At 49.0% G+C, this 24094-nt stretch overlaps 1 protein-coding gene across 1 annotated transcript; it reads left to right on the top strand.

Moving 5' to 3' along the window:
• Positions 1 to 12254: 12254 nt before the first annotated feature.
• LOC138480478 (protein starmaker-like) lies at positions 12255 to 23757 on the top strand. The gene is made up of 2 exons (XM_069612257.1): positions 12255 to 12396; positions 22397 to 23757. Exons 1-2 carry the CDS (start codon positions 12255 to 12257, stop codon positions 23755 to 23757), a joined length of 1503 nt encoding a protein of 500 aa, XP_069468358.1.
• Positions 23758 to 24094: the final 337 nt, after the last annotated feature.

Here is a 24094-nt window from a genome sequence, read left to right as displayed (position 1 = left end):
CCAGGGTACCCAGAGATTCCAATCCTTGTGAACTAGGAGCCCGAGGAGCTCATGACGACATGCTCCAGCCAGGGCACCCAGAGATTCCAATCCTTGTGAAATAGGAGCCCGAGGAGCTCATGACGACATGCTCCAGCCAGGGTACCAAACGAGTCGAATCCTTGTGAACTAGGAGCCCGAGGAGCTCATGACGACATGCTCCAGCCAGGGTACCCAGAGATTCCAATCCTTGTGAACTAGGAGCCCGAGGAGCTCATGACGACATGCTCCAGCCAGGATACTCAGAGATTCCAATCCTTGTGAACTAGGAGCCCGAGGAGCTCATGACGACATGCTCCAGCCAGGGTACCCAGAGATTCCAATCCTTGTGAACTAGGAGCCCGAGGAGCTCATGACGACATGCTCCAGCCAGGGTACCCAGAGATTCCAATCCTTGTGAACTAGGAGCCCGAGGAGCTCTTGACGACATGCTCCAGCCAGGGTACCTAGAGATTCCATTCCTTGTGAACTAGGAGCCCGAGGAGCTCATGACGACATGCTCCAGCCAGGGTACCCAGAGATTGCAATCCTTGTGAACTAGGAGCCCGAGGAGCTTATGACGACATGCTCCAGCCAGGGCACCCAGAGATTCCAATCCTTGTGAACTAGGAGCCCGAGGAGCTCATGACGATATGCTCCAGCCAGGGCACCCAGAGATTCCAATCCTTGTGAACTAGGAGCCCGAGGAGCTCATGACGATATGCTCCAGCCAGGGTACCCAGAGATTCGAATCCTTTTGGACTAGGAGCCCGAGGAGCTCATGACGACATGCTCCAGCCAGGGTACCCAGAGATTCCATTCCTTGTTAACTAGGAGCCCGATGAGCTCATGACGACATGCTCCAGCCAGGGCACCCAGAGATTGCAATCCTTGTGAACTAGGAGCCCGAGGAGCTCATGACGACATGCTCCAGCCAGGGTACCTAGAGATTCCATTCCTTGTGAACTAGGAGCCCGAGGAGCTCGTGACGACATTCTCCAGCCAGGGTACCCAGAGATTGCAATCCTTGTGAACTAGGAGCCCGAGGAGCTCGTGACGACATGCTCCACCCAGGGCACCCAGAGATTCCAATCCTTGTGAACTAGGAGCCCGAGGAGCTCTTGATGACATGCTCCAGCCAGGGTACCCAGAGATTCGAATCCTTTTGGACTAGGAGCCCGAGGAGCTCATGACGACATGCTCCAGCCAGGGTACCTAGAGATTCCATTCCTTGTGAACTAGGAGCCCGAGGAGCTCATGACGACATGCTCCAGCCAGGGTACCCAGAGATTGCAATCCTTGTGAACTAGGAGCCCGAGGAGCTCATGACGACATGCTCCAGCCAGGGCACCCAGAGATTCCAATCCTTGTGAACTAGGAGCCCGAGGAGATCATGACGATATGCTCCAGCCAGGGTACCCAGAGATTCGAATCCTTTTGGACTAGGAGCCCGAAGAGCTCATGACGACATGCTCCAGCCAGGGTACCCAGAGATTCCATTCCTTGTTAACTAGGAGCCCGATGAGCTCATGACGACATGCTCCAGCCAGGGCACCCAGAGATTGCAATCCTTGTGAACTAGGAGCCCGAGGAGCTCATGACGACATGCTCCAGCCAGGGTACCTAGAGATTCCATTCCTTGTGAACTAGGAGCCCGAGGAGCTTGTGACGACATGCTCCAGCCAGGGTACCCAGAGATTGCAATCCTTGTGAACTGGGAGCCCGAGGAGCTCGTGACGACATGCTCCAGCCAGGGCACCCAGAGATTCCAATCCTTGTGAACTAGGAGCCCGAGGAGCTCGTGACGACATGCTCCAGCTAGGGTACCCAGAGATTGGAATCCTTTTGGACTAGGAGCCCGAGGAGCTCATGACGACATGCTCCAGCCAGGGTACTCAGAGATTCGAATCCTTGTGAACTTGGAGCCTGAGGAGCTCATGACGACATGCTCCAGCCAGGGTACCCAGAGATTCCAATCCTTGTGTAGGAGCCCGAGGAGCTCATGACGACATGCTCCAGCCAGGGTACCCAGAGATTCCAATCCTTGTGAACTAGGAGCCCGAGGAGCTCATGACGACATGCTCCTGTCAGGGTACCCAGAGATTCCAATCCTTCTGAACTAGGAGCCCGAGGAGCTCATGATGACATGCTCCAGCCAGGGTACCCAGAGATTCGAATCCTTTTGGACTAGGAGCCCGAGGAGCTCATGACGACATGCTCCAGCCAGGGTACCTAGACATTCCATTCCTTGTGAACTAGGAGCCCGAGGAGCTCATGACGACATGCTCCAGCCAGGGTACCCAGAGATTGCAATCCTTGTGAACTAGGAGCCCGAGGAGCTCATGACGACATGCTCCAGCCAGGGCACCCAGAGATTCCAATCCTCGTGAACTAGGAGCCCGAGGAGCTCATGACGACATGCACCAGCCTGGGTACCCAGAGATTCCAATCCTTGTGAACTAGGTGCCGAGAAGCTCATGACGACATGCTCCAGCCAGGGTACCCAGAGATCCAGAGAATCGAATCCTTGGGCTCCTGACGATATGCTCCAGCCAGGGTACCCAGAGATTCGAATCCTTTTGAACTAGGAGCCCGAGGTGCTCATGACAACATTCTCCAGCCAGGGTACCCAGAGATTCCAATCCTTGTGAACTAGGAGCCCGAGGAGCTCATGACGACATGCTCCAGCCAGGGTACCCAGAGATTCCAAACCTTGTGAACTAGGAGCCCGAGAAGCTCATGACGACATGCTCCAGCCAGGGTACCCAACGAGTCGAATCCTTGTGAACTAGAAGCCCGAGCAGCTCATGATGACATGCTCCAGCCAGGGCATTCAGAGATTCCAATCATAGTGAACTAGGAGCCGAGGAGCTCATGACGACATGCTCCAGCCAGGGTACCCAGAGATTAAAATCCTTGTGAACTAGGAGCCCAAGGAGCTCATTACGACATGCTCCATCCAGGGTACCAAGAGATTCGAATCCTTGTGAACTAGGAGCCCGAGGAGCTCATGACGACATGCTCCAGACAGGGTACCCAGAGATTCCAATCCTTGTGAACTAGGAGCCCGAGGAGCTCATGACGACATGCTCCAGACAGGGCACCCAGAGATTCCAATCCTTGTGAACTAGGAGCCCGAGGAGCTCATGACGACATGCTCCAGCCTGGGTACCCAGAGATTCCAATCCTTGTGAACTAGGAGCCGAGGAGCTCATGACGACATACTCCAGCTAGGGTACCCAGAGATTCCAATCCTTGTGTAGGAGCCCGAGGAGCTCATGACGACATGCTCCAGCGAGGTTACCCAGAGATTCCAATCCTTGTGAACTAGGAGCCCGAGGAGCTCATGACGACATGCTCCAGTCAGGGTACCCAGAGATTACAATCCTTGTGAACTAGGACCCCAAAGAGCTCATGACGACATGCTCCAGCCAGGGTACCCAGAGATTCGAATCCTTTTGGACTAGGAGCCCGAGGAGCTCATGACGACATGCTCCAGCCAGGGTACCTAGAGATTGCATTCCTTGTGAACTAGGAGCCCGAGGAGCTCATGACGACATGCTCCAGCCAGGGTACCCAGAGATTCGAATCCTTTTGGACTAGGAGCCCGAGGAGCTCATGACGACATGCTCCAGCCAGGGCACCCAGAGATTGCAATCCTTGTGAACTAGGAGCCCGAGGAGCTCATGCGACATGCTCCAGCCAGGGCACCCAGAGATTCGAATCCTTTTGAACTAGGAGCCCGAGGAGCATACTCAGAGATTCCAATCCTTGTGAACTAGGAGCCCGAGGAGCTCATGACGACATGCTCCAGCCAGGGTACCCAGAGATTCCAATCCTTGTGAACTAGGAGCCCGATGAGCTCATGACGACATGCTCCAGCCAGGGCACCCAAAGATTCCAATCCTTGTGAACTAGCAGCCCGAGGAGCTCATGACGACATGCTCCAGCCAGGGAACCCAGAGATTGCAATCCTCGTGAACTAGGAGCCCGAGGAGCTCATGACGACATGCTCCAGCCAGGGCACCCAGAGATTCCAATCCTTGTGAACTAGGAGCCTGAGGAGCTCATGACGACATGCTCCAGCCAGGGCACCCAGAGATTCCAATCCTTCTGAACTAGGGGCCCGAGGAGCTCATGACGACATGCTCCAGCCAGGGCACCCAGAGATTTGAATCCTTCTGGACTAGGAGCCCGAGGAGCTCATGACGACATGCTCCAGCCAGGGTACCTAGACATTCCATTCCTTGTGAACTAGGAGCCCGATGAGCTCATGACGACATGCTCCAGCCAGGGTACCCAGAGATTGCAATCCTTGTGAACTAGGAGCCAGATGAGCTCATGACGACATGCTCCAGCCAGGGCACCCAGAGATTCCAATCCTTGTGAACTAGGAGCCCGAGGAGCTCATGACGACATGCTCCAGCCAGGGCACCCAGAAATTCGAATACTTTTGGACTAGGAGCCCGAGGAGTTCATGACGACTTGCTCCAGCCAGGGTACCTAGAGATTCCATTCCTTGTGAACTAGGAGCCCGAGGAGCTCATGACGACATGCTCCAGCCAGGGTACTCAGAGATTCCAATCCTTGTGAACTAGGAGCCTGAGGAGCTCATGACGACATGCTCCAGCCAGGGTACCCAGAGATTCCAATCCTTGTGAACTGGGAGCCCGAGGAGCTCACGACGACATGCTCCAGCCAGGGTACCCAGAGATTCCAATCCTTGTGAACTAGGAGCCCGAGGATCTCATGATGACATGCTCCAGCCAGGGCACCCAACGAGTTGAATCCTTGTGAACTAGGAGCCCGAGGAGCTCATGATGACATGCTCCAGCCAGGGCACCCAGAGATTCCAATCCTTGTGAACAAGGAGCCGAGGAGCTCATTGCGACATGCTCCAGCCAGGGTACCCAGATGTTAAAATCCTTGTGAACTAGGAGCCCAAGGAGCTCATGACGATATGCTCCAGCCAGGGTACCTAGAGATTCCATTCCTTGTGAACTTGGAGCCCGAGGAGCTCATGACGATATGCTCCAGCCAGGGTACCCAGAGATTCCAATCCTTGTGAACTAGGAGCCCGAGGAGCTCATGACGACATGCTCCAGCCAGGGCACCCAGAGATTCCAATCCTTGTGAACTAGGAGCCCGAGGAGCTCATGACGACATGCTCCAGCCAGGGTACCCAGAGATTCCAATCCTTGTGAACTAGGAGCCCGAGGAGCTCATGACGACATGCTCCAGCCAGGGTACCAAACGAGTCGAATCCTTGTGAACTAGGAGCCCGAGGAGCTCATGACGACATGCTCCAGCCAGGGTACCCAGAGATTACAATCCTTGTGAACTAGGAGCCCGAGGAGCTCATGACGACATTCTCCAGACAGGGTACCCAGAGATTACAATCCTTGTGAACTAGGAGCCCGAGGAGCTCATGACGACATGCTCCAGCCAGGATACTCAGAGATTCCAATCCTTGTGAACTAGGAGCCGAGGAGCTCATGACGACATGCTCCAGCCAGGGTACCCAGAGATTCCAATCCTTGTGAACTAGGAGCCCGAGGAGCTCATGACGACATGCTCCAGCCAGGGTACCCAGAGATTCCAATCCTTGTGAACTAGGAGCCCGAGGAGCTCTTGACGACATGCTCCAGCCAGGGTACCCAGAGATTCGAATCCTTTTGGACTAGGAGCCCGAGGAGCTCATGACGAAATGCTCCAGCCAGGGTACCTAGAGATTCCATTCCTTGTGAACTAGGAGCCCGAGGAGCTCATGACGACATGCTCCAGCCAGGGTACCCAGAGATTGCAATCCTTGTGAACTAGGAGCCCGAGGAGCTTATGACGACATGCTCCAGCCAGGGCACCCAGAGATTCCAATCCTTGTGAACTAGGAGCCCGAGGAGCTCATGACGATATGCTCCAGCCAGGGTACCCAGAGATTCGAATCCTTTTGGACTAGGAGCCCGAGGAGCTCATGACGACATGCTCCAGCCAGGGTACCCAGAGATTCCATTCCTTGTTAACTAGGAGACCGATGAGCTCATGACGACATGCTCCAGCCAGGGCACCCAGAGATTGCAATCCTTGTGAACTAGGAGCCCGAGGAGCTCATGACGACATGCTCCAGCCAGGGTACCTAGAGATTCCATTCCTTGTGAACTAGGAGCCCGAGGAGCTTGTGACGACATTCTCCAGCCAGGGTACCCAGAGATTGCAATCCTTGTGAACTAGGAGCCCGAGGAGCTCGTGACGACATGCTCCACCCAGGGCACCCAGAGATTCCAATCCTTGTGAACTAGGAGCCCGAGGAGCTCTTGACGACATGCTCCAGCCAGGGTACCCAGAGATTCGAATCCTTTTGGACTAGGAGCCCGAGGAGCTCATGACGACATGCTCCAGCCAGGGTACCTAGAGATTCCATTCCTTGTGAACTAGGAGCCCGAGGAGCTCATGACGACATGCTCCAGCCAGGGTACCCAGAGATTGCAATCCTTGTGAACTAGGAGCCCGAGGAGCTCATGACGACATGCTCCAGCCAGGGCACCCAGAGATTCCAATCCTTGTGAACTAGGAGCCCGAGGAGCTCATGACGATATGCTCCAGCCAGGGTACCCAGAGATTCGAATCCTTTTGGACTAGGAGCCCGAGGAGCTCATGACGACATGCTCCAGCCAGGGTACCCAGAGATTCCATTCCTTGTTAACTAGGAGCCCGATGAGCTCATGACGACATGCTCCAGCCAGGGCACCCAGAGATTGCAATCCTTGTGAACTAGGAGCCCGAGGAGCTCGTGACGACATGCTCCAGCCAGGGTACCTAGAGATTCCATTCCTTGTGAACTAGGAGCCCGAGGAGCTCGTGACGACATGCTCCAGCCAGGGTACCCAGAGATTGCAATCCTTGTGAACTAGGAGCCCGAGGAGCTCGTGATGACATGCTCCAGCCAGGGCACCCAGAGATTCCAATCCTTGTGAACTAGGAGCCCGAGGAGCTTGTGACGACATGCTCCAGCTAGGGTACCCAGAGATTGGAATCCTTTTGGACTAGGAGCCCGAGGAGCTCATGACGACATGCTCCAGCCAGGGTACTCAGAGATTCGAATCCTTGTGAACTTGGAGCCTGAGGAGCTCATGACGACATGCTCCAGCCAGGGTACCCAGAGATTCCAATCCTTGTGTAGGAGCCCGAGGAGCTCATGACGACATGCTCCAGCCAGGGTACCCAGAGATTCCAATCCTTGTGAACTAGGAGCCCGAGGAGGTCATGACGACATGCTCCTGTCAGGGTACCCAGAGATTCCAATCCTTCTGAACTAGGAGCCCGAGGAGCTCATGATGACATGCTCCAGCCAGGGTACCCAGAGATTCGAATCCTTTTGGACTAGGAGCCCGAGGAGCTCATGACGACATGCTCCAGCCAGGGCACCCAGAGATTCCAATCTTTGTGAACTAGGAGCCCGAGGAGCTCATGACGACATGCTCCAGCCAGGGTACCCAGAGATTGCAATCCTTGTGAACTAGGAGCCCGAGGAGCTCATGACGACATGCTCCAGCCAGGGCACCCAGAGATTCCAATCCTTGTGAACTAGGAGCCCGAGGAGCTCATGACGACATGCTCCAGCCAGGGCACCCAGAGATTATAATCCTTGTGAACTAGGAGCCCGAGGAGCTCATGACGACATGCTCCAGCCAGGGCACCCAGAGATTCCAATCCTTGTGAACTAGGAGCCCGAGGAGCTCATGACGACATGCTCCAGCCAGGGTACCCAACGAGTCGAATCCTTGTGAACTAGGAGCCCGAGGAGTTCATGACGCCATGCTCCAGCGAGGGTACCCAGAGATTGCAATCCTTGTGAACTAGGAGCCCGAGGAGCTCATGACGACATGCTCCAGCCAGGGTACCCAGAGATTACAGTCCTTGTGAACTAGGAGCCCGAGGAGCTCATGACGACATGCTCCAGCCAGGGTACCCAGAGATTCCAATCCTTGTGAACTAGGAGCCCGAGGAGCTCATGACGACATGCTCCAGCCAGGGCACCCGGAAATTCGAATCCTTTTGGACTAGGAGCCTGAGGAGCTCATGACGACATGCTCCAGCCAGGGTACCCAGAGATTCCAATCCTTGTGAACTAGGAGCCCGAGGAGCTCATGACGACATGCTCCAGCCAGGGTACCCAACGAGTCGAATCCTTGTGAACTAGGAGCCCGAGGATCTCATGATGACATGCTCCAGCCAGGGTACCCAGAGATTCCAATCCTTTTTAACTAGGAGCCGAGGAGATCATGATGACATGCTCCAGCCAGGGTACCCAGAAATTCGAATCCTTTTGGACTAGGAGCCCGAGGAGCTCATGATGACATGCTCCAGTCAAGGCACCCAGAGATTCCAATCCTTGTGAACTAGGAGCCCGAGGAGCTCATGACGACATGCTCCAGCCAGGGCACCCAGAAATTCGAATCCTTTTGGAATAGGAGCCTGAGGAGCTCATGACGACATGCTCCAGCCAGGGTACTCAGAGATTCCAATCCTTGTGAACTAGGAGCCTGAGGAGCTCATGACGACATGCTCCAACCAGGGTACCCAGAGATTACAATCCTTGTGAACTAGGAGCCCGAGGAGCTCATGACGACATGCTCCAGCCAGGGTACCCAACCAGTCGAATCCTTGTGAACTAGGAGCCCGAGGAGCTCATGATGACATGCTCCAACCAGGGTACCCAGAGATTCCAATCCTTGTGAACTAGGAGCCTGAGGAGCTCATGACGACATGCTCCAGCCAGGGTACCCAGAGATTCCAATCCTTGTGAACTAGGAGCCCGAGGAGCTCATTACGACATGCTCCAGCCAGGGTACCCAACCAGTCGAATCCTTGTGAACTAGGAGCCTGAGGAGCTCATGACGACATGCTCCAACCAGGGTACCCAGAGATTCCAATCCTTGTGAACTAGGAGCCCGAGGAGCTCATGAAGACATGCTCCAGCCATGGTACCCAACCAGTCGAATCCTTGTGAACTAGGAGCCCGAGGAGCTCATGATGACATGCTCCAACCAGGGTACCCAGAGATTCCAATCCTTGTGAACTAGGAGCCCGAGGAGCTCATGACGACATGCTCCAGCCAGGGTACCCAACGAGTCGAATCCTTGTGAACTAGGAGCCCGAGGAGCTCATGACGACATGCTCCAGCCAGGGTACCCAGAGATTACAATCCTTGTGAACTAGGAGCCCGAGGAGCTCATGACGACATTCTCCAGCCAGGGTACCCAGAAATTACAATCCTTGTGAACTAGGAGCCCGAGGAGCTCATGACGACATGCTCCAGCCAGGGCACCCAACAAGTTGAATCCTTGTGAACTAGAAGCCCGAGGAGCTCATCTGTCAAATCGGCCTTGGCATTTTACACCTCAAATGATGCTCCTGCTTGTAGGTCTACTTTAAGCCCATTTTTCATTAATACACGCTCTCTTGTGGCACATGATACTTCTATTCGCAAATTTCTATGTGATTTTTGTCCTGACCTCATCTCTGTTACAGAGGCCTGGATAACAGATGGATCCCCCCCATGATCTCACCAGCACCCCCAGATGGCCATTTGGTCGTGTAGCTCTCCATTCAAGCGTGGGAGTGGCTATCATTTTAAACTCATTTTCTACGCTTCCAATTTTGCATAATTTAAAAATGGAGTGCTTGTTAGTATGCCTTGCTATGTCACCTGTACATTCTATCAAGTGTTTCATTGTATATCACCCTCCAGGTTGTTATTCCACTTTTTCAAACCCTTTTCTTGAGTTGCTGGAACTTTTAAGAGCTGAGAAAAGGCTACTGTCCCACCATGGACGATCGTCCCGTCCCGCAGCCGCTGAGAGCCGGAGCAACATGTGGCTGCCGGGGTTGAACCTAGAAGCGACCTGGCCTAGACTGGCAAGGTTTGGCCCAGACTGTGTCGAGGGTCGATGAGTACTTGCATCACTTACCGGTGGCCCCCTGGCACAGCCATTGTTCTTTACGCACAAGAATCCCTGAAAAGATACTCCCCTTAGCTAGGATATCCTGCACTCTCCAGATATTCCCAAAACTTGAAAGTTGCTCTACCTGCAAGGGTAGACCCTCCTCGAATAATAGGACACTGTTCTTCATCACCTCAAGCCCCTTCCTGAACTACGACAGTTCCCTGAACAGGACCTACTTTCGCTTCTATGCACAACCGTGCATTAACGCACTGCTGTACTTTTGAGCATACGGCTCCCCAATTCGTAGGGCTGGCCTGCATAAATTAGGGATTGACTCTGAAGAACGGCCAATGCGCTATTTGTGTTAACTTACCTCTTCTGTTGCAGGTTGTGTTTGTGTTCTCCCTCTTATCCGCATTAGGCAAAACACATTTGTATATATATAAATAGTGTAAGGCATGTGTGGTAGCTGTTTATTATTACTGTGGTTTATTCGTGTTTAGTTATAAGGCCTATAATAGATGTATTTTTGATATGCACCTGTCTAAGAGTATTCTGTGGAATTTTACTGTGTGTGCTCATTGTGGGCTTCCGATCACTCTAACCCCTCCTGAGACTTATTCTTGACCGCCTACCAAGCTACCACAGATGGGTCTGGTTTGTCCAGAAGGTTCCCCTGTTCTACTAAACAAGGGTGCCCTCCTAAACCTCTGCCCGTTGGGTCAGAGTTTAGAAATCCATCTTAACAAATTGGTGTACAGCGGTGGGATAAGATCAGAGGTACCCAGTGTTGCGCACTGGTGAAATACCCAGGTTACACTTAAACAAGAAATACAGCGACCTTAGTAAAATTTAACTGTAAACCACCTGCCTCACTTATAGCATGGTAGCCATTGCGAATGCAACTTTGAGTGCTTCCAAGTCTGATACGATAAGGAAGATCTGTGCTGAGAGAGACTTGTCATCCTCTGGCACAAAAGCTGAAATTATCCAGAAGATCATGGAATGGCAGGAAAGCCAGATCACATGTTTTCCCTCTTATGACAGTGCAGAAGGTGCCGGGGCTGCTCCCAGTAACAGTGCTGAAAGGTCCCATGCTTCTTCCATAGAGGAGAATGATGATGATAGGGATGATATAGAGTCCCATGCTGCATTCATAGAGGAGAATGATCATCATAGGGATGATGTAGAGTCCCATGCTTCTTTCATAGAGGAGAATGATGACGATAGGGATGATATAGAGTCCCATGCTTCTTCCATAGAGGAGAATGATGACGATAGGGATGATATAGAGTCCCATGTTGCTTTCATAGACGAGAATGATGACGATAGGGATGATGTAGAGTCCCATGCTGCATTCATAGAGGAGAATGATGACGATAGGGATGATGTAGATTCCCATGCTGCTTCCATAGAGGAGATTGATGATGATAGGGATGATGTCGAGTCCCAAGCTGCATTCATAGAGGAGAATGATGATCATAGGGATGATGTAGAGTCCCATGCTTCTTCCATAGAGGAGTATGATGATCATAGGGCTGATGTAGAGCCCCATGCTTCTTTCATAGAGGAGACTGATGATGGTATGGATGATGTAGAGTCCCATGCTTCTTTCTTAGAGGAGAATGATGATGATAGGGATGATGTAGAGTCCCATTTTGCATTCATACAGGAGAATGATGATGATAGGGATGATGTAGAGCCCCATTCTGCATTCATAGAGGAAAATGATGATGATAGGGATGATGTAGATGTCATGAACCATTGAGCACACCCCTTCTGGGCCTCCTGGTCCTTGTCACGTCGGGGCTTACACTCTGTTGTTCTACCAACATGGCCGCTACACTGAGCGCTGCCTACCAGTCTTCACGTTCATTGCTGCACACACGATAAATTAGCCACACCCCGCGCTTCCGCGCGTTTCAACGCTACTGTTAGCTGTGGTTAGACGTGTGCTCCAAAGTTCGCCATTTCGGAACTTTGCTATTTCCTAGTTCCTGGAACTCTGCTCCATTCTATCCTTTCTCCTACTACCTACCGTTCTCCGGAAATCCGTGCACCGCTTCCGTGTGCTTCCTTCCTTACTCATTCCTGGATTTCCTGGAGTTCAATATCGATCCCGGACAAAATGTGAACGAACGCTGGAAGTCGAAGACGGCCGAGCGGGCTTGTACAAGACCCGAACCATAAGGAAGAAAACTTCTGCGACGGAATCCTTCAAGCAGCAAAAACAGGTGAGAAAGGGAAAACCTGTGACAGATTGAGACGCCACCGGCCCAAGTCGATACAGGCATGGAGGCGGCCATCCAGGATCTTATGCGCGGCATGCAGGAACTAACAACCGAAGTGCAAAACCTTAAGGCAGAGAATGCCGCGCTAAAGCAATTGGTTTTATCCCGTGATTCTGCTATGAAAGAGAGCGTCTTACTAGACGGTATTGTGGACAAATGCGACGGGTCGGCAAAGGACCTTCGTGGATTCCTAGATTCCTGTTTGGTCCACTTTACTTTTAAGCACTATTACTTCTCCACCCCCAGAGCTAAAGTGGGCTTTATTATTTCACACCTTACTGGAAATGCATTAACCTGGGCCACACCATTAATTAATGCCAGAGATGCCCTCCTGGATGATTATGATGGGTTCATTCGAGCACTCAAGACCATGTTTGACCGCCCAGATCAGGTCTATAGTGCTCAGGAACGCCTTCTCGATTTCCAGCAGGGCTCCCAGGATATGCTCACATATGTAACATGATTTAAACAATTGGCTAAAGAAGCAGACTGGTCTTCTGAAGCTTGCTTCACTCTCTTTCGAAGAGGCTTGAATGAAGACATCAAGGATGAACTGGCCAGGGTGGCACGACCAAGTTCATACCAGGCCCTATGGATCTTGCTCTACAAATTAACCTTCGCATTCAAGAAAGAAAGGCAGAGAAAAAGAAAACCAAGTTACCCTTCCAGCAGAATACCATAGAGAACCCTACAAGATCCGACGGCGGTTCTACCCCTAATAACCAGGCTGAACCCATGCAACTAGGGGCCTTTCGTGGACCAATATCCCCCAAGAAAGACTACAAAAGATCCATACTGGCTTATGCATGTATTACGCATCGGACAAGCATTTAGTGAGAGAGTGTCCAATAGCTCCTCCACGGCGTTCGGGAAACGCCAGCTCCCGATCCTAGATGGAGCACAGTTTCGGGGGAGAGATGTCAGCTCCACATCTATACCATCCTTGAACTCTCCTGGACAGAACAATCTAGTAATTTTACAGGCCTTTCTATCGCCATCCAAGAAGAACACCTACCCCATTCTGGCACTAGTGGACTGTGGGGCCATGGGAATATTCATAGACCAAGAATGGGTCCTTAAAGACCATATTCCCTACGAATCCCGGAATGTCATGCAACCTGTAGAAGCAATTGATGGGAGACCCCTTTCTTCCGGACCAATAGCCCTCCAGACTGAGGAAATCGAGCTAGCAATAAACCATCATCGAGAAAAGATAAGGTTTGACATTATAAAATCCACCCATTACCCATTAGTTTTGGGAATGCCCTGGCTACAAAAACACAATCCATATATCAATTGGGCAGCAGGTTCCTTGTTCCTGGGTTCCGAACATTGTATCTCTCACTGCCTATCCTTGGACCCCTCTCCGACACCAGCGGGAGACCCTTCAACAAGCCACCTAGCTCCACTCTCGGTGTCAAACATCATCCAGGTTCCTAAAGTTTATCAGGAATACTCTGATGTGTTTTCTTCTGCTATTGTTCAAGCCTTACCTCATCATAGACCAGAAGACTGTGCTATTGAAACCGAACCTTCAGCTTTGATTCCCTTTGGGAGGATGTTCATTTTATCAGAACCCGAGAAAAAGGCCCTCCGTGAATACCTAGATACTAACCTTGAAAATGGCACCATATGACCATCCAAATCTCCAGCAGGAGCATCACTGTTTTTTGTTCCCAAGAAAGACACCAATGAGCTCAGACCTTGTCTTGACTATCGAGGCCTAAATCAGTGCACCCTAAAGGATCGCTATCCATTGCCCCTGATCTCAGATATCCTGGAAGCAGTAAGGGGAGCCGTAATATTCACCAAACTGGATCTCAGAGGTGCCTACCATCTGATTCGAATCAGAGAAGGTGACGAATGGAAGACAGCCTTCAGGACACCCTTTGGTCATTACGAATACTTGGTCATGCCCTTCGGCCTTGCTAATGCCCCAGCGGTCTTCCAACGTTTCATGGATCGGGTGTTTTCAGATATGTTATTCATTTTTGTCATCGTATACCTGGACGATATCTTAATATTCTTGAAGGACCCGATCAAGCATGAGGAACATGTTAAGGCAGTGTTACAAAGGCTACGTGAACACAGCTCCTGGCAAAGCCCGAAAAGTGCCTCTTTCATGTCCCTACTGTTCACTATTTAGGATTTGTCCTTAGCCCAGAAGGTATTGGAATGGATCAATCCAAGGTAAAGGCTATACTATCCTGGCCAAGTCCGACCTCTGTGAAACAGATCCAGTCCTTCCTGGGCTTAGCCAATTTCTATAGGAAATGTATACCTTCCTTTTCTGAGATAGTCCAACCGATCATTACCTTATTGAAAAAAGATACTCCCTTTCATTGGACAACAGCTCAGGAGGAAGCCTTCCAACGCTTACAATCTGAGTTCACTCAAGCCCCCATCCTGGCTTAACCTGATATCAACAGACCCTTCTTAGTGGAAACAGACGCCTCTAACTACGCCATTGCAGCAGTTCTAAAACAAGAATTCAATGACAAACTGGAACATCCAATTGCTTATCTTTCACGGACATTGACTCCCAGTGAAACCCATTATTCTGTCTTAGAGAAGGAACTGCTAGCCATCCGCCAAGCCTTTATTGAGTGGCGTCATTTACTCTTAGGAGCAAAACATCCTGTCCAGGTTTGCACGGACCATCGAAATCTTCAATTATTACAGGCCTTGGAGTGCAGAAATAGTCGTCAAGCCCGTTGGGCCTTCTTCTTTGCCCAATACCAGTTCCATATTCTCGACGTCCCGATTACGAACCCCCTGAAGACCGGATATTCCCGAAGATGTTTCCCCACAAGATATTTGTAGCTCACGCAATCAGACTCCTGGAAGAGATTTGCTTGCAAACTCAGTCCTCTGAACTCTGGAAGAACATTTCAAGGAAGAATCAATGGGATCTGAAAACCAGGGACGGATATCTGTTCAAAGATAATGCCTTAGTCAATCCCACACAGAAACTACAACAAAGGATAATAAACCTTTGCCAGAATACTCTTCACTCTGGACATCGTGGCATTACCAATAACCTCCGTCTTATACAAAGGCAATTCTGGTGGCCTAAAATGAAGACTGATGTAAAGCTATACGTCCAAGCCTGTTCTGTCTGTAGTCAGAACAAACATGATAACAATAGACAGGCGGGTCTCCTACTACAGCCTACACTACCAACAAGGCCCTGGGAGTTCATCGCTACAGACTTCATTGTGGAATTACCGCCTTCCAGGGGATACACGACTATCATGTTCACCATTGACTTGTTCACTCATTTGGCTCATTTCACACCTCTGAATAAACTACCATCCTCATCCGAACTTGCTGGAATTTTCCTGGAACACATATTCCGGCTTCATGGTCTTCCTTCCAAGATAATATCGGACAGAGGACCTCACTACATCTCTCAGTTTTGGAAACATCTTTGTCGAATATTAGGAATTCAACGCGCTCTCTCTTCAGGTTACCATCCCCAAACCAACAGAGCTACTGAACGTGTGAATCAAACTTTAGAACAATATCTTCGGTGTTTTGCCACCAAGGTCCAGGATGATTGGTCTCTTTTGATTCCTGTGGCTGAATTTGCCTATAATAACTCGGATCACTCGGCTGTAAAAACCAGTCCCTTCTTCTGTAGCCAGGGGTTTCATCCTTCGGTTCTTCCGTTGGTTCTCCCCCATCCTACACCGGTTCCTACAGTCGATTCATGGATTGAAACACACATCAATGTACAAAAGGAAGCCCAATAACAGCTAGAAAGAGCCCGGAATCAGACCAAACACTATGCGGATTCAAAGAGAAGACCGGACCCTCCTACGTAGTAGGTAATAAGGTTTGGTTATCCTCTAAACTGCTGCCTCGACATCTACGACCAAATAAAGTGGCTCCCCGATATTATGGACCTTTTTCTATAAAAGAAATCATCAACCCAGTGGCCTTCCGCCTCAAATTGCCAGATTCCTGGAAGAAGATCCACCCACTATTCCATACATCTCTAATAAAACCATACATCCAGATTTCTCGGACTAACCTTAGACCTAGTCCTGTCCTGGTCAATGACCAACTGGAATATGAAGTCTCCCGGATATGTGACTCCAGATATAAACGTGGTGAGCTACAGTACTTGGTGGAATGGAAGGGATATCTCCCCAGTGAACGCACGTGGGAACCCATCTCCAATTTAAATACCCCCAGATTACTCCGAAGGTTCCACCTCATACACCCGGGCAAACCTGTCGGGACAGGGTTTCGGAGGAGGCATGCTGTCATGAACCATCGAACACACCCCTTCTGGGCCTCCTGGTCCTTGTCACGTCAGGGCGTACACTCTGTTGTTCTACCAACATGGCCGCTATACTGAGAGCTGCCTACCAGTCTTCACGTTCATTGCCACACACACACGATAAATTAGCCACACCCCTGCGCTTCCGTGCGTCTCAACGCTACTGTTAGCTGTGGTTAGACATGTGCTCCGAAGTTCGCCCTTTCGGAACTTTGCTATTTCCAAGTTCCCGGCACCCTACTCCATTCTATCCTTTCTCCTTCTACCTACCCTTCTCCGGGAATCCGTGCACCACCTCTGTGTGCTTCCTTCCTTACTCATTCCTGGATTTCCTGGAGTTCAATATCGATTCCAGACAAAAAGTGAATGAACGCTGGAAGCCGAAGACGGCCGAGCGGGCTTGTACAAGACCTGAACCATAAGGAAGAAAACCTCTGCGACAGAATCCTTCAAGCAGCGAAAACAGGTGAGAAAGGGGGAAACCTGTGACAGTAGAGTCCCATGCTTCTTCCATAGAGGAGAATGATGATCATAGGGATGATGTAGAGTCCCATGCCTCTTTCATAGAGGATAATGATGATGATAGGGATGATGTCAGGAAAAAGGGCTGGTGCAAGAAAGGAGTGTGCAAAAGGCGGTAGAGGTCTGTGGAATTCACAAATTCGACTCTAACTACATTTTCCAGCATTCTTTGGGGAAATTGTAGTTGCGGGCCGTGCGGCCGTTGACACAGCTGGTAAGGATTAACAACCGTTTATAAGGAGTAATGGAACCACGGCAGGTGTGGCTTATTTTGTGTATCGAAGCAGTAGCAGGCGAAGCTACGACGCAGGCAGCAGTATGTGAAAACTCTTTACAGAACACGGACTACCGGCGGTGGCAGAATCCACATTAGTAGCTAAAAACTGCTACGTCCGGGAAGGCTCGCGGGCCTCCCGGACTTGAGTTAAGTACAGGGCGAGTGGCGGCGGGCAGAATCACGCACATGAGGGTGTTATTTGCTGTGTGTGGAACGGCGCGCTTACCGCTCGGACATAAGTAGTTTGTCCTTGTTTCTAGTACCCTGCTGCCTTGAAAATTCAGTGCTAGAAGTTTGCTCGCTCGCAAGTTTCATTTATCAATGCGGGTGGAAGAGCCATTACTGCATTACATGACAGCAAAGCACGTTCTAAAATCAAAAGGGGCATATGTTATTTGTTATTCATGTTGCTGTAAATACGTTCAATGTTTCATGTTACGTGTTCATACTCATTGTTTTCTGTAAGCCCACGGGCCATGTGTTTGTTTATTCATTGTGGGATTTTCTCCCAAGTATGACATGTGCTGGGTATCATCTATGTTTTGTGTTTATGAGGTCATAGGGGCAGAATTAAGACTATGGTAGATACACGTATTAAGGTGTTTCAAATCTCAGGTCTATATGCTGTGTATGGTATGCCTGATACAGGTGTAAAGTGTTCAGAGGAAAAATAGGTAGGGTTTTTTCCCGTTGCTTCCCCTTGTCCTATCCAACGTAGGTTTTCCTAACCCTCTTACCGGTGTTCCTATTTTCCTCCCACCCTATCCACAACCTCTTATAACTCCTCTTCCCCCATTGGCTGCCACGTGGTGTCCTGTTTATTCTATCACGTGCCTGTGCCAGCCACGGGTGGAGGGTCGACTTCATTCGGCTTCTGTGGTTCGGGAGAGAGTGTCGAATTCTCTTCCCTTGTAATGAGTATTATTGACATAATAAGCCACCCCCATATTGGGATACTTACAACCACCCAAGCCAAATGGACGCGACACCTCCGCCTTTAGCCGATGTGCTAAAGGCTCTTCAGGATATTCAGTTGGATTTGGCACATGCCAGACAAGAGTCAGATAATCTAAAGACACAAGTTCAGAGTTTGGTAGCTCAGGAAATTCCTTTGGAAGGTAACAGAACTCAGGGAGCATCCACAAGTCAAAATCCAACAATCATTGTGAAACCTCCGAGCAGCGTTCCTCTAGCAGCGCCGGAGCGGTTTGCGGGAGATCCTCGCAAATATATGACGTTCCTCACGCAATGCAGATTACATTTTTTGTGTAAATCCACAGTTTTTGAGAGTATACAGGCGAGGACAGCTTTTTTAATCTCCTATTTAACTGGGGATGCAGCGGCTTGGGCCATGCCTTTGGTACAAAAGGATGATCCATTGTTATATAATTGGGATGGTTTTTTGGCAGAATTTGGCAGACTATTTGATAGAAGAGAGGTGTCCTTAGCATAGGACAAAGAGTTGTTGGGATTGAAGCAAGGAACAAGGGATTTGGTCACCTATGTCACACAATTTAATCGGCTGGTAATCGAAACAGAGTGGCCAGTGGCTAAACAGTGTTATTTTACCAGGGGTTACGCGAAGAGCTCAAGGATGCTATTGCTCAAATAGAGCCGCAACCAAGTACTTGTATGGCAATGATTGACTTGGCATTACGATTGGATCATAGGATGAATGAGCGGAAAGGGGATAAGAAAAGACCGGAAGTAGTACCATTTGCGAGGCTGGATAGAGATAGAGGAGGAAGACTGAGTGAAGCGGAACCTATGCAAATTGGCAGTATTAGAGGACCATTATCAGCCTTAGAAAAGGAACAACGTAAAATGAATAAATTGTGTCTTTATTGTGGGCTGGCGGGACACTTTATACGTACCTGTCCCAACACCCCTCAAAAAGAAGGTGGATGGAGAAAAGAGTACTAAGGAGTCGGGAAAAGAGTTGGCCCGACCTTAGGGGGAACACAGGTGTCAGGCCCGAATGAATTCAGGTTCCCCAGATTGGTGGCAAATACGATGGGAAGTAAAACCTCTCATTTATACATTCTGGTAACATTATATTTTGCGTGTACTAAACAAGAAGTGATGGTAATGGTAGATTCTGGGGCTACAGGCAACTTTGTGGATATTTCATTTGCTGAAAGGTTGGAATTACCCTTGGTTGATAAACAGAAGATGGAGGGAGTGCAATCTGTGGATGGTTCACCACTAATATCAGGGCCCATCCGGAAACAGACACAAGTTCTGGAGATGATTTGTACATCTGGGCATAAGGAGGAAATCACGTTTGATTTAATTGCAGCCCCACAGTTCGGATTGATTTTGGGTATGCCATGGTTGGTGCTACATAACCCTCGGATTGATTGGGTAAGACAAGTCTTGTGATTTGAGGAGGAATGTTGTCAGGAACATATGGTACCAGAAGTAGGACCTGTCCAATTTATGGTAGAGAAAGGATTGAACAATCAGGTGGTGGGGGCCATGAGTGGAGAGATTCCGTCACAGTATCAAGAGTTTGTCCAGGTATTTGACAAGAGGGTAGCAGAGCAATTACCGCCTCATAGACCATATGATTGCGTGATTGATCTTGAGGAAGGAGCAAAATTACCTTGAAGCAGGATTTACGCTCTTACTGAAAAAGAAAATAAGTATTTACGTGACTATTTGGATGAGATTTTGGCTAAGGGGTTTATAAGACACTCTACGTCCCCGGTCTCCTCACCATTGTTTTTTGATCCAAAAAAAGAAGGCACTTTACGAACTTGCATAGATTACCGTGCATTAAATAAGGTGACAATTAAGAACAGGTTCCCATTGCCTCTGATTGCAGTCCTTTAAGATCAAGTAAGGACAGCCAAGATTTATACTAAGTTGGACTTGAGAGGAGCATATCATATTAAAAGAGTGAAGGAAGGTGACGAGTGGAAAACCGCTTTTCGGACAAAGTTTGGGTTATTTGAATACTTGGTTATGCCTTTTTGGTTTATGTAATGCCCCAGCGGCTTTTCAGTTTTTTATGCAAGAGGTATTGCATGACTTTCTTGATGTTTTTGTTATTGTGTACATAGACGACATTTTGATTTATTCAGAGTCTCTAGAGCAGCATGTGCAGCATGTGAAAGCTGTGTTGCACAGGTTGCAAGCTTATCAACTGTGTGTTAAACTGGAGAAATGTGTCTTCCATGTGACTCAGGTGGAGTTTTTGGGCTTCATTCTGACGGCAACAGGGATTGTGATGGATCCTAAAAAAGTGCAGGCCGTCAGGGATTGGCCATCTCCACAATGCATAAAGTATATTCAGTCTTTTCTGGGTTTTGCTAATTTTTATAGGCGGTTTATTAGTAATTTCTCAAACATTGTTACCCCTATTACACAATTACTCAAAAAGTCAGTGAGGTTTCATTGGAGTGCTGAAGCAGAAAAAGTGTTTCACGAATTGAAGATAGCCTTTACCACTGCTCCAGTACTAAGACATCCGAACACTGAGAGGGTCTTTCAGGTGGAGACAGATGCCAGCAATGTGGCCATAGGAGCTATTCTTTCCCAAAAGGATGAGAATGGAGTTTTACATCCGGTGGCATTTTTCTCTAGGAAATTGTCTGGATGCGAACAAAACTATTCCATCACTGATAAAGAACTATTGGCTATCCGATCAGCATTCCTTGAGTGGAGGCATTACTTACTGGGAGCAAAACATCAGGTTGTGGTAGTAACAGATCATAAAAATGTACAATACTTTAAGACAGCTCAATCTTTGAGTCCAAGACAATTAAGGTGGCATTTAATCCAATGGAAAGGCTATAGACCTGAGGATTGTTCTTGGGAGCCAGCAGAAGCAGTGCATGCTCCTAAGTTGGTGAAACAATTTCACTTGCGCCACATGTCCAGGGCTGGTTTGAGGAAGGGCCGTGAGAGGGGAGGTAATGTCAGGAAAAAGGGCTGGTGCAAGAAAGGAGTGTGCAAAAGCCGTTAGAGGTCTGTGGAATTCACGAATTCAACTCTAACTACATTTCCCAGCATTCTTTGGGGGAATTGTAGTTGCGGGCCGCCGTTGACACAGCTGGTAAGGATTAACAACCGTTTATAAGGAGTAATGGAGCCACGGCAGGTGTGGCTTATTTTGTGTATCGAAGCAGGAGCAGGCGAAGCTACAACGCAGGCAGCAGTATGTGAAAACTCTTTACAGAACACGGACTACCGGCGGTGGCAGAATTCACTTTAGAAGCTAAACACTGCTACGTCCGGGAAGGCTCACGGGCCTCCCGGACTTGAGTTAAGTACAGGGCGAGTGGCGGCGGGCAGAATCACGCACATAAGGGTGTTATTTGCTGTGTGTGGAACGGTTCGCTTACCGCTCGGACATAAGTAGTTTGTCCTTGTTTCTAGTACCCTGCTGCCTTGAAAATTCAGTGCTAGAAGTTTGCTCGCTCGCAAGTTTCATTTATCAATGTGGGTGGAAGAGCCATTACTGCATTACATGACAGTAAAGCACGTTCTAAAATCAAAAGGGGCATACGTTATTTGTTTTTCATGTTGCTGCAAATACGTTCAATGTTTCATGTTACGTGTTCATACTCATTGTTTTCTGTAAACCCACGGGCCATGTGTTTGTTGATTCATTGTGGGATTTTCTCCCAAGTATGACATGTGCTGGGTATCATCTATGTTTTGCGTTTATGAGGTCATAGGGGCAGGTCTAAGACTATGGTAGATGCACGTATTAAGGTGTTTCAAATCTCAGGTCTATATGCTGTGTATGGTATGCCTGATACAGGTGTAAAGTGTTCAGAGGAAAAATAGGTAGGGATTTTTCCCGTTGCTTCCCCTTGTCTTATCCAACGTATGTTTTCCTAACCCTCTTACCGGTGTTCCTATTTTCCCCCCACCCTATCCACAACCTCTTCCTAACTCCTCTTCCCCCCATTGGCTGCCACGTGGTGTCCTGTTTATTCTATCAGGTGCATGTGCCAACCACGGGTGGAGGGTCGACTTCATTCGGCTTCTGTGGTTCGGGAGAGAGTGTCGAATTCTCTTCCCTTGTACTGAGTATTATTGACAGATGATTTTGAGTCCCATGCTGCATTCATAGAGGAGAATGATGATGATAGGGATGATGTTGAGTCCCATACTGCATTCATAGAGGAGAATGATGATTATATGGAGGATGTAGAGTCCCATGCTGCATTCATAGAGGAGAATGGTGATGATAGGGATGATGCAGAGTCCCATGTTTCTTCCATAGAGGAGAATGATGATGATAGGGATGATGTAGAGTCCCATGCTTCTTTCATAGAGGAGAATGATGGTGATAGGGATGATGTTGAGTCCCATACTGCATTCATAGAGGAGAATGATGATTATATGGAGGATGTAGAGTCCCATGCTGCATTCATAGAGGAGAATGATGATGATAGGGATGATGTAGAGTCCCATTCTGCATTCATAGAGGAGAATTATGATGATAGGGATGATGTTGAGTCCCATACTTCATTCATAGAGGAGAATGATGATTATATGGAGGATGTAGAGTCCCATGCTGCATTCATAGAGGAGAATGATGATGATAGGGATGATGCAGAGTCCCATGCTGCATTCATAGAGGGGAATGATGATGATAGGGATGATGCAGAGTCCCATGCTTCTTCCATAGAGGAGAATGATGATGATAGGGATGATGTAGAGTCCCATGCTTCTTTCTTAGAGGAGAATGATGATGATAGGGATGATGTTGAGTCCCATACTGCATTCATAGAGGAGAATGATGATTATATGGAGGATGTAGAGTCCCATGCTGCATTCATAGAGGAGAATTATGACGATAGGGATGATGTAGAGTCCCATGCATCTTTCATAGAGGAGAATAATGACGATAGGGATGATGTAGAGTCCCATGCTGCATTCATAGAGGAGAATGATGATGATAGGGATGATGTAGAGTCCCATTCTGCATTCATAGAGGAGAATGATGATGATAGGGATGATGTAGAGTCCCATGCATCTTTCATAGAGGAGAATGATGACGATAGGGATGATGTAGAGTCCCATGCTGCATTCATAGAGGAGAATGATGACGATAGGGATGATGTAGAGTCCCATGCATCTTTCAGAGAGGAGAATGATGACGATAGGGATGATGTAGAGTCCCATGCTGCATTCATAGAGGAGAATGATGACGATAGGGATGATGTAGAGTCCCATGCATCTTTCATAGAGGAGAATGATGATGATAGGGATGATGTAGAGTCCCATGCTGCATTCATAGAGGAGAATGATGACGATAGGGATGATGTAGAGTCCCATGCATCTTTCATAGAGGAGAATGATGACGATAGGAATGATGTAGAGTCCCATGCTGCTTTCATAGAGGAGAATGATGACGATAGGGATGATATAGAGTCCCATTCTGCATTCATAGAGTAGAATGATGATGATAGGGATGGTCTAGAGTCCCATGCTGCATTCATAGAGGCGAATGATGATCATAGGGATGATGTAGAGTCCCATGCATCTTTCATAGAGGAGAATGATGACGATAGGGATGATGTAAAGTCCCATCCTGCATTCATAGAGTAGAATGATGACGATAGGGATGATGTAGAGTCCCATTCTGCATTCATAGAGGAGAATGATGACGATAGGGATGATGTAGAGTCGCATGCTGCATTCATAGAGCAGAATGATGACGATAGGGATGATGTAGAGTTCCATGCTTCTTCCATAGAGGAGAACGATGATCATAGGGATGATGTAGAGTCCC

Source organism: Ambystoma mexicanum, chromosome 5p (assembly GCF_040938575.1).
Source record: "Ambystoma mexicanum isolate Mex_15411 chromosome 5p, UKY_AmexF1_1, whole genome shotgun sequence".
NCBI lineage: Eukaryota > Metazoa > Chordata > Amphibia > Caudata > Ambystomatidae > Ambystoma > Ambystoma mexicanum.
Note: the sequence above shows the minus strand (reverse complement) of the source record. Positions and strands in the feature narration are given on the sequence as shown.

Bases quoted from the DNA above. Each gene is read 5' to 3' on its own strand.
- LOC138480478 (XM_069612257.1), top strand. From the start codon at position 12,255: ATGGAGGCGGCCATCCAGGATCTTATGCGCGGCATGCAGGAACTAACA. The intron at 12,397-22,396 runs GTATTGTGGACA...TATTATTGACAG, and splicing joins AGAGAGCGTCTTACTAGACG to ATGATTTTGAGTCCCATGCT.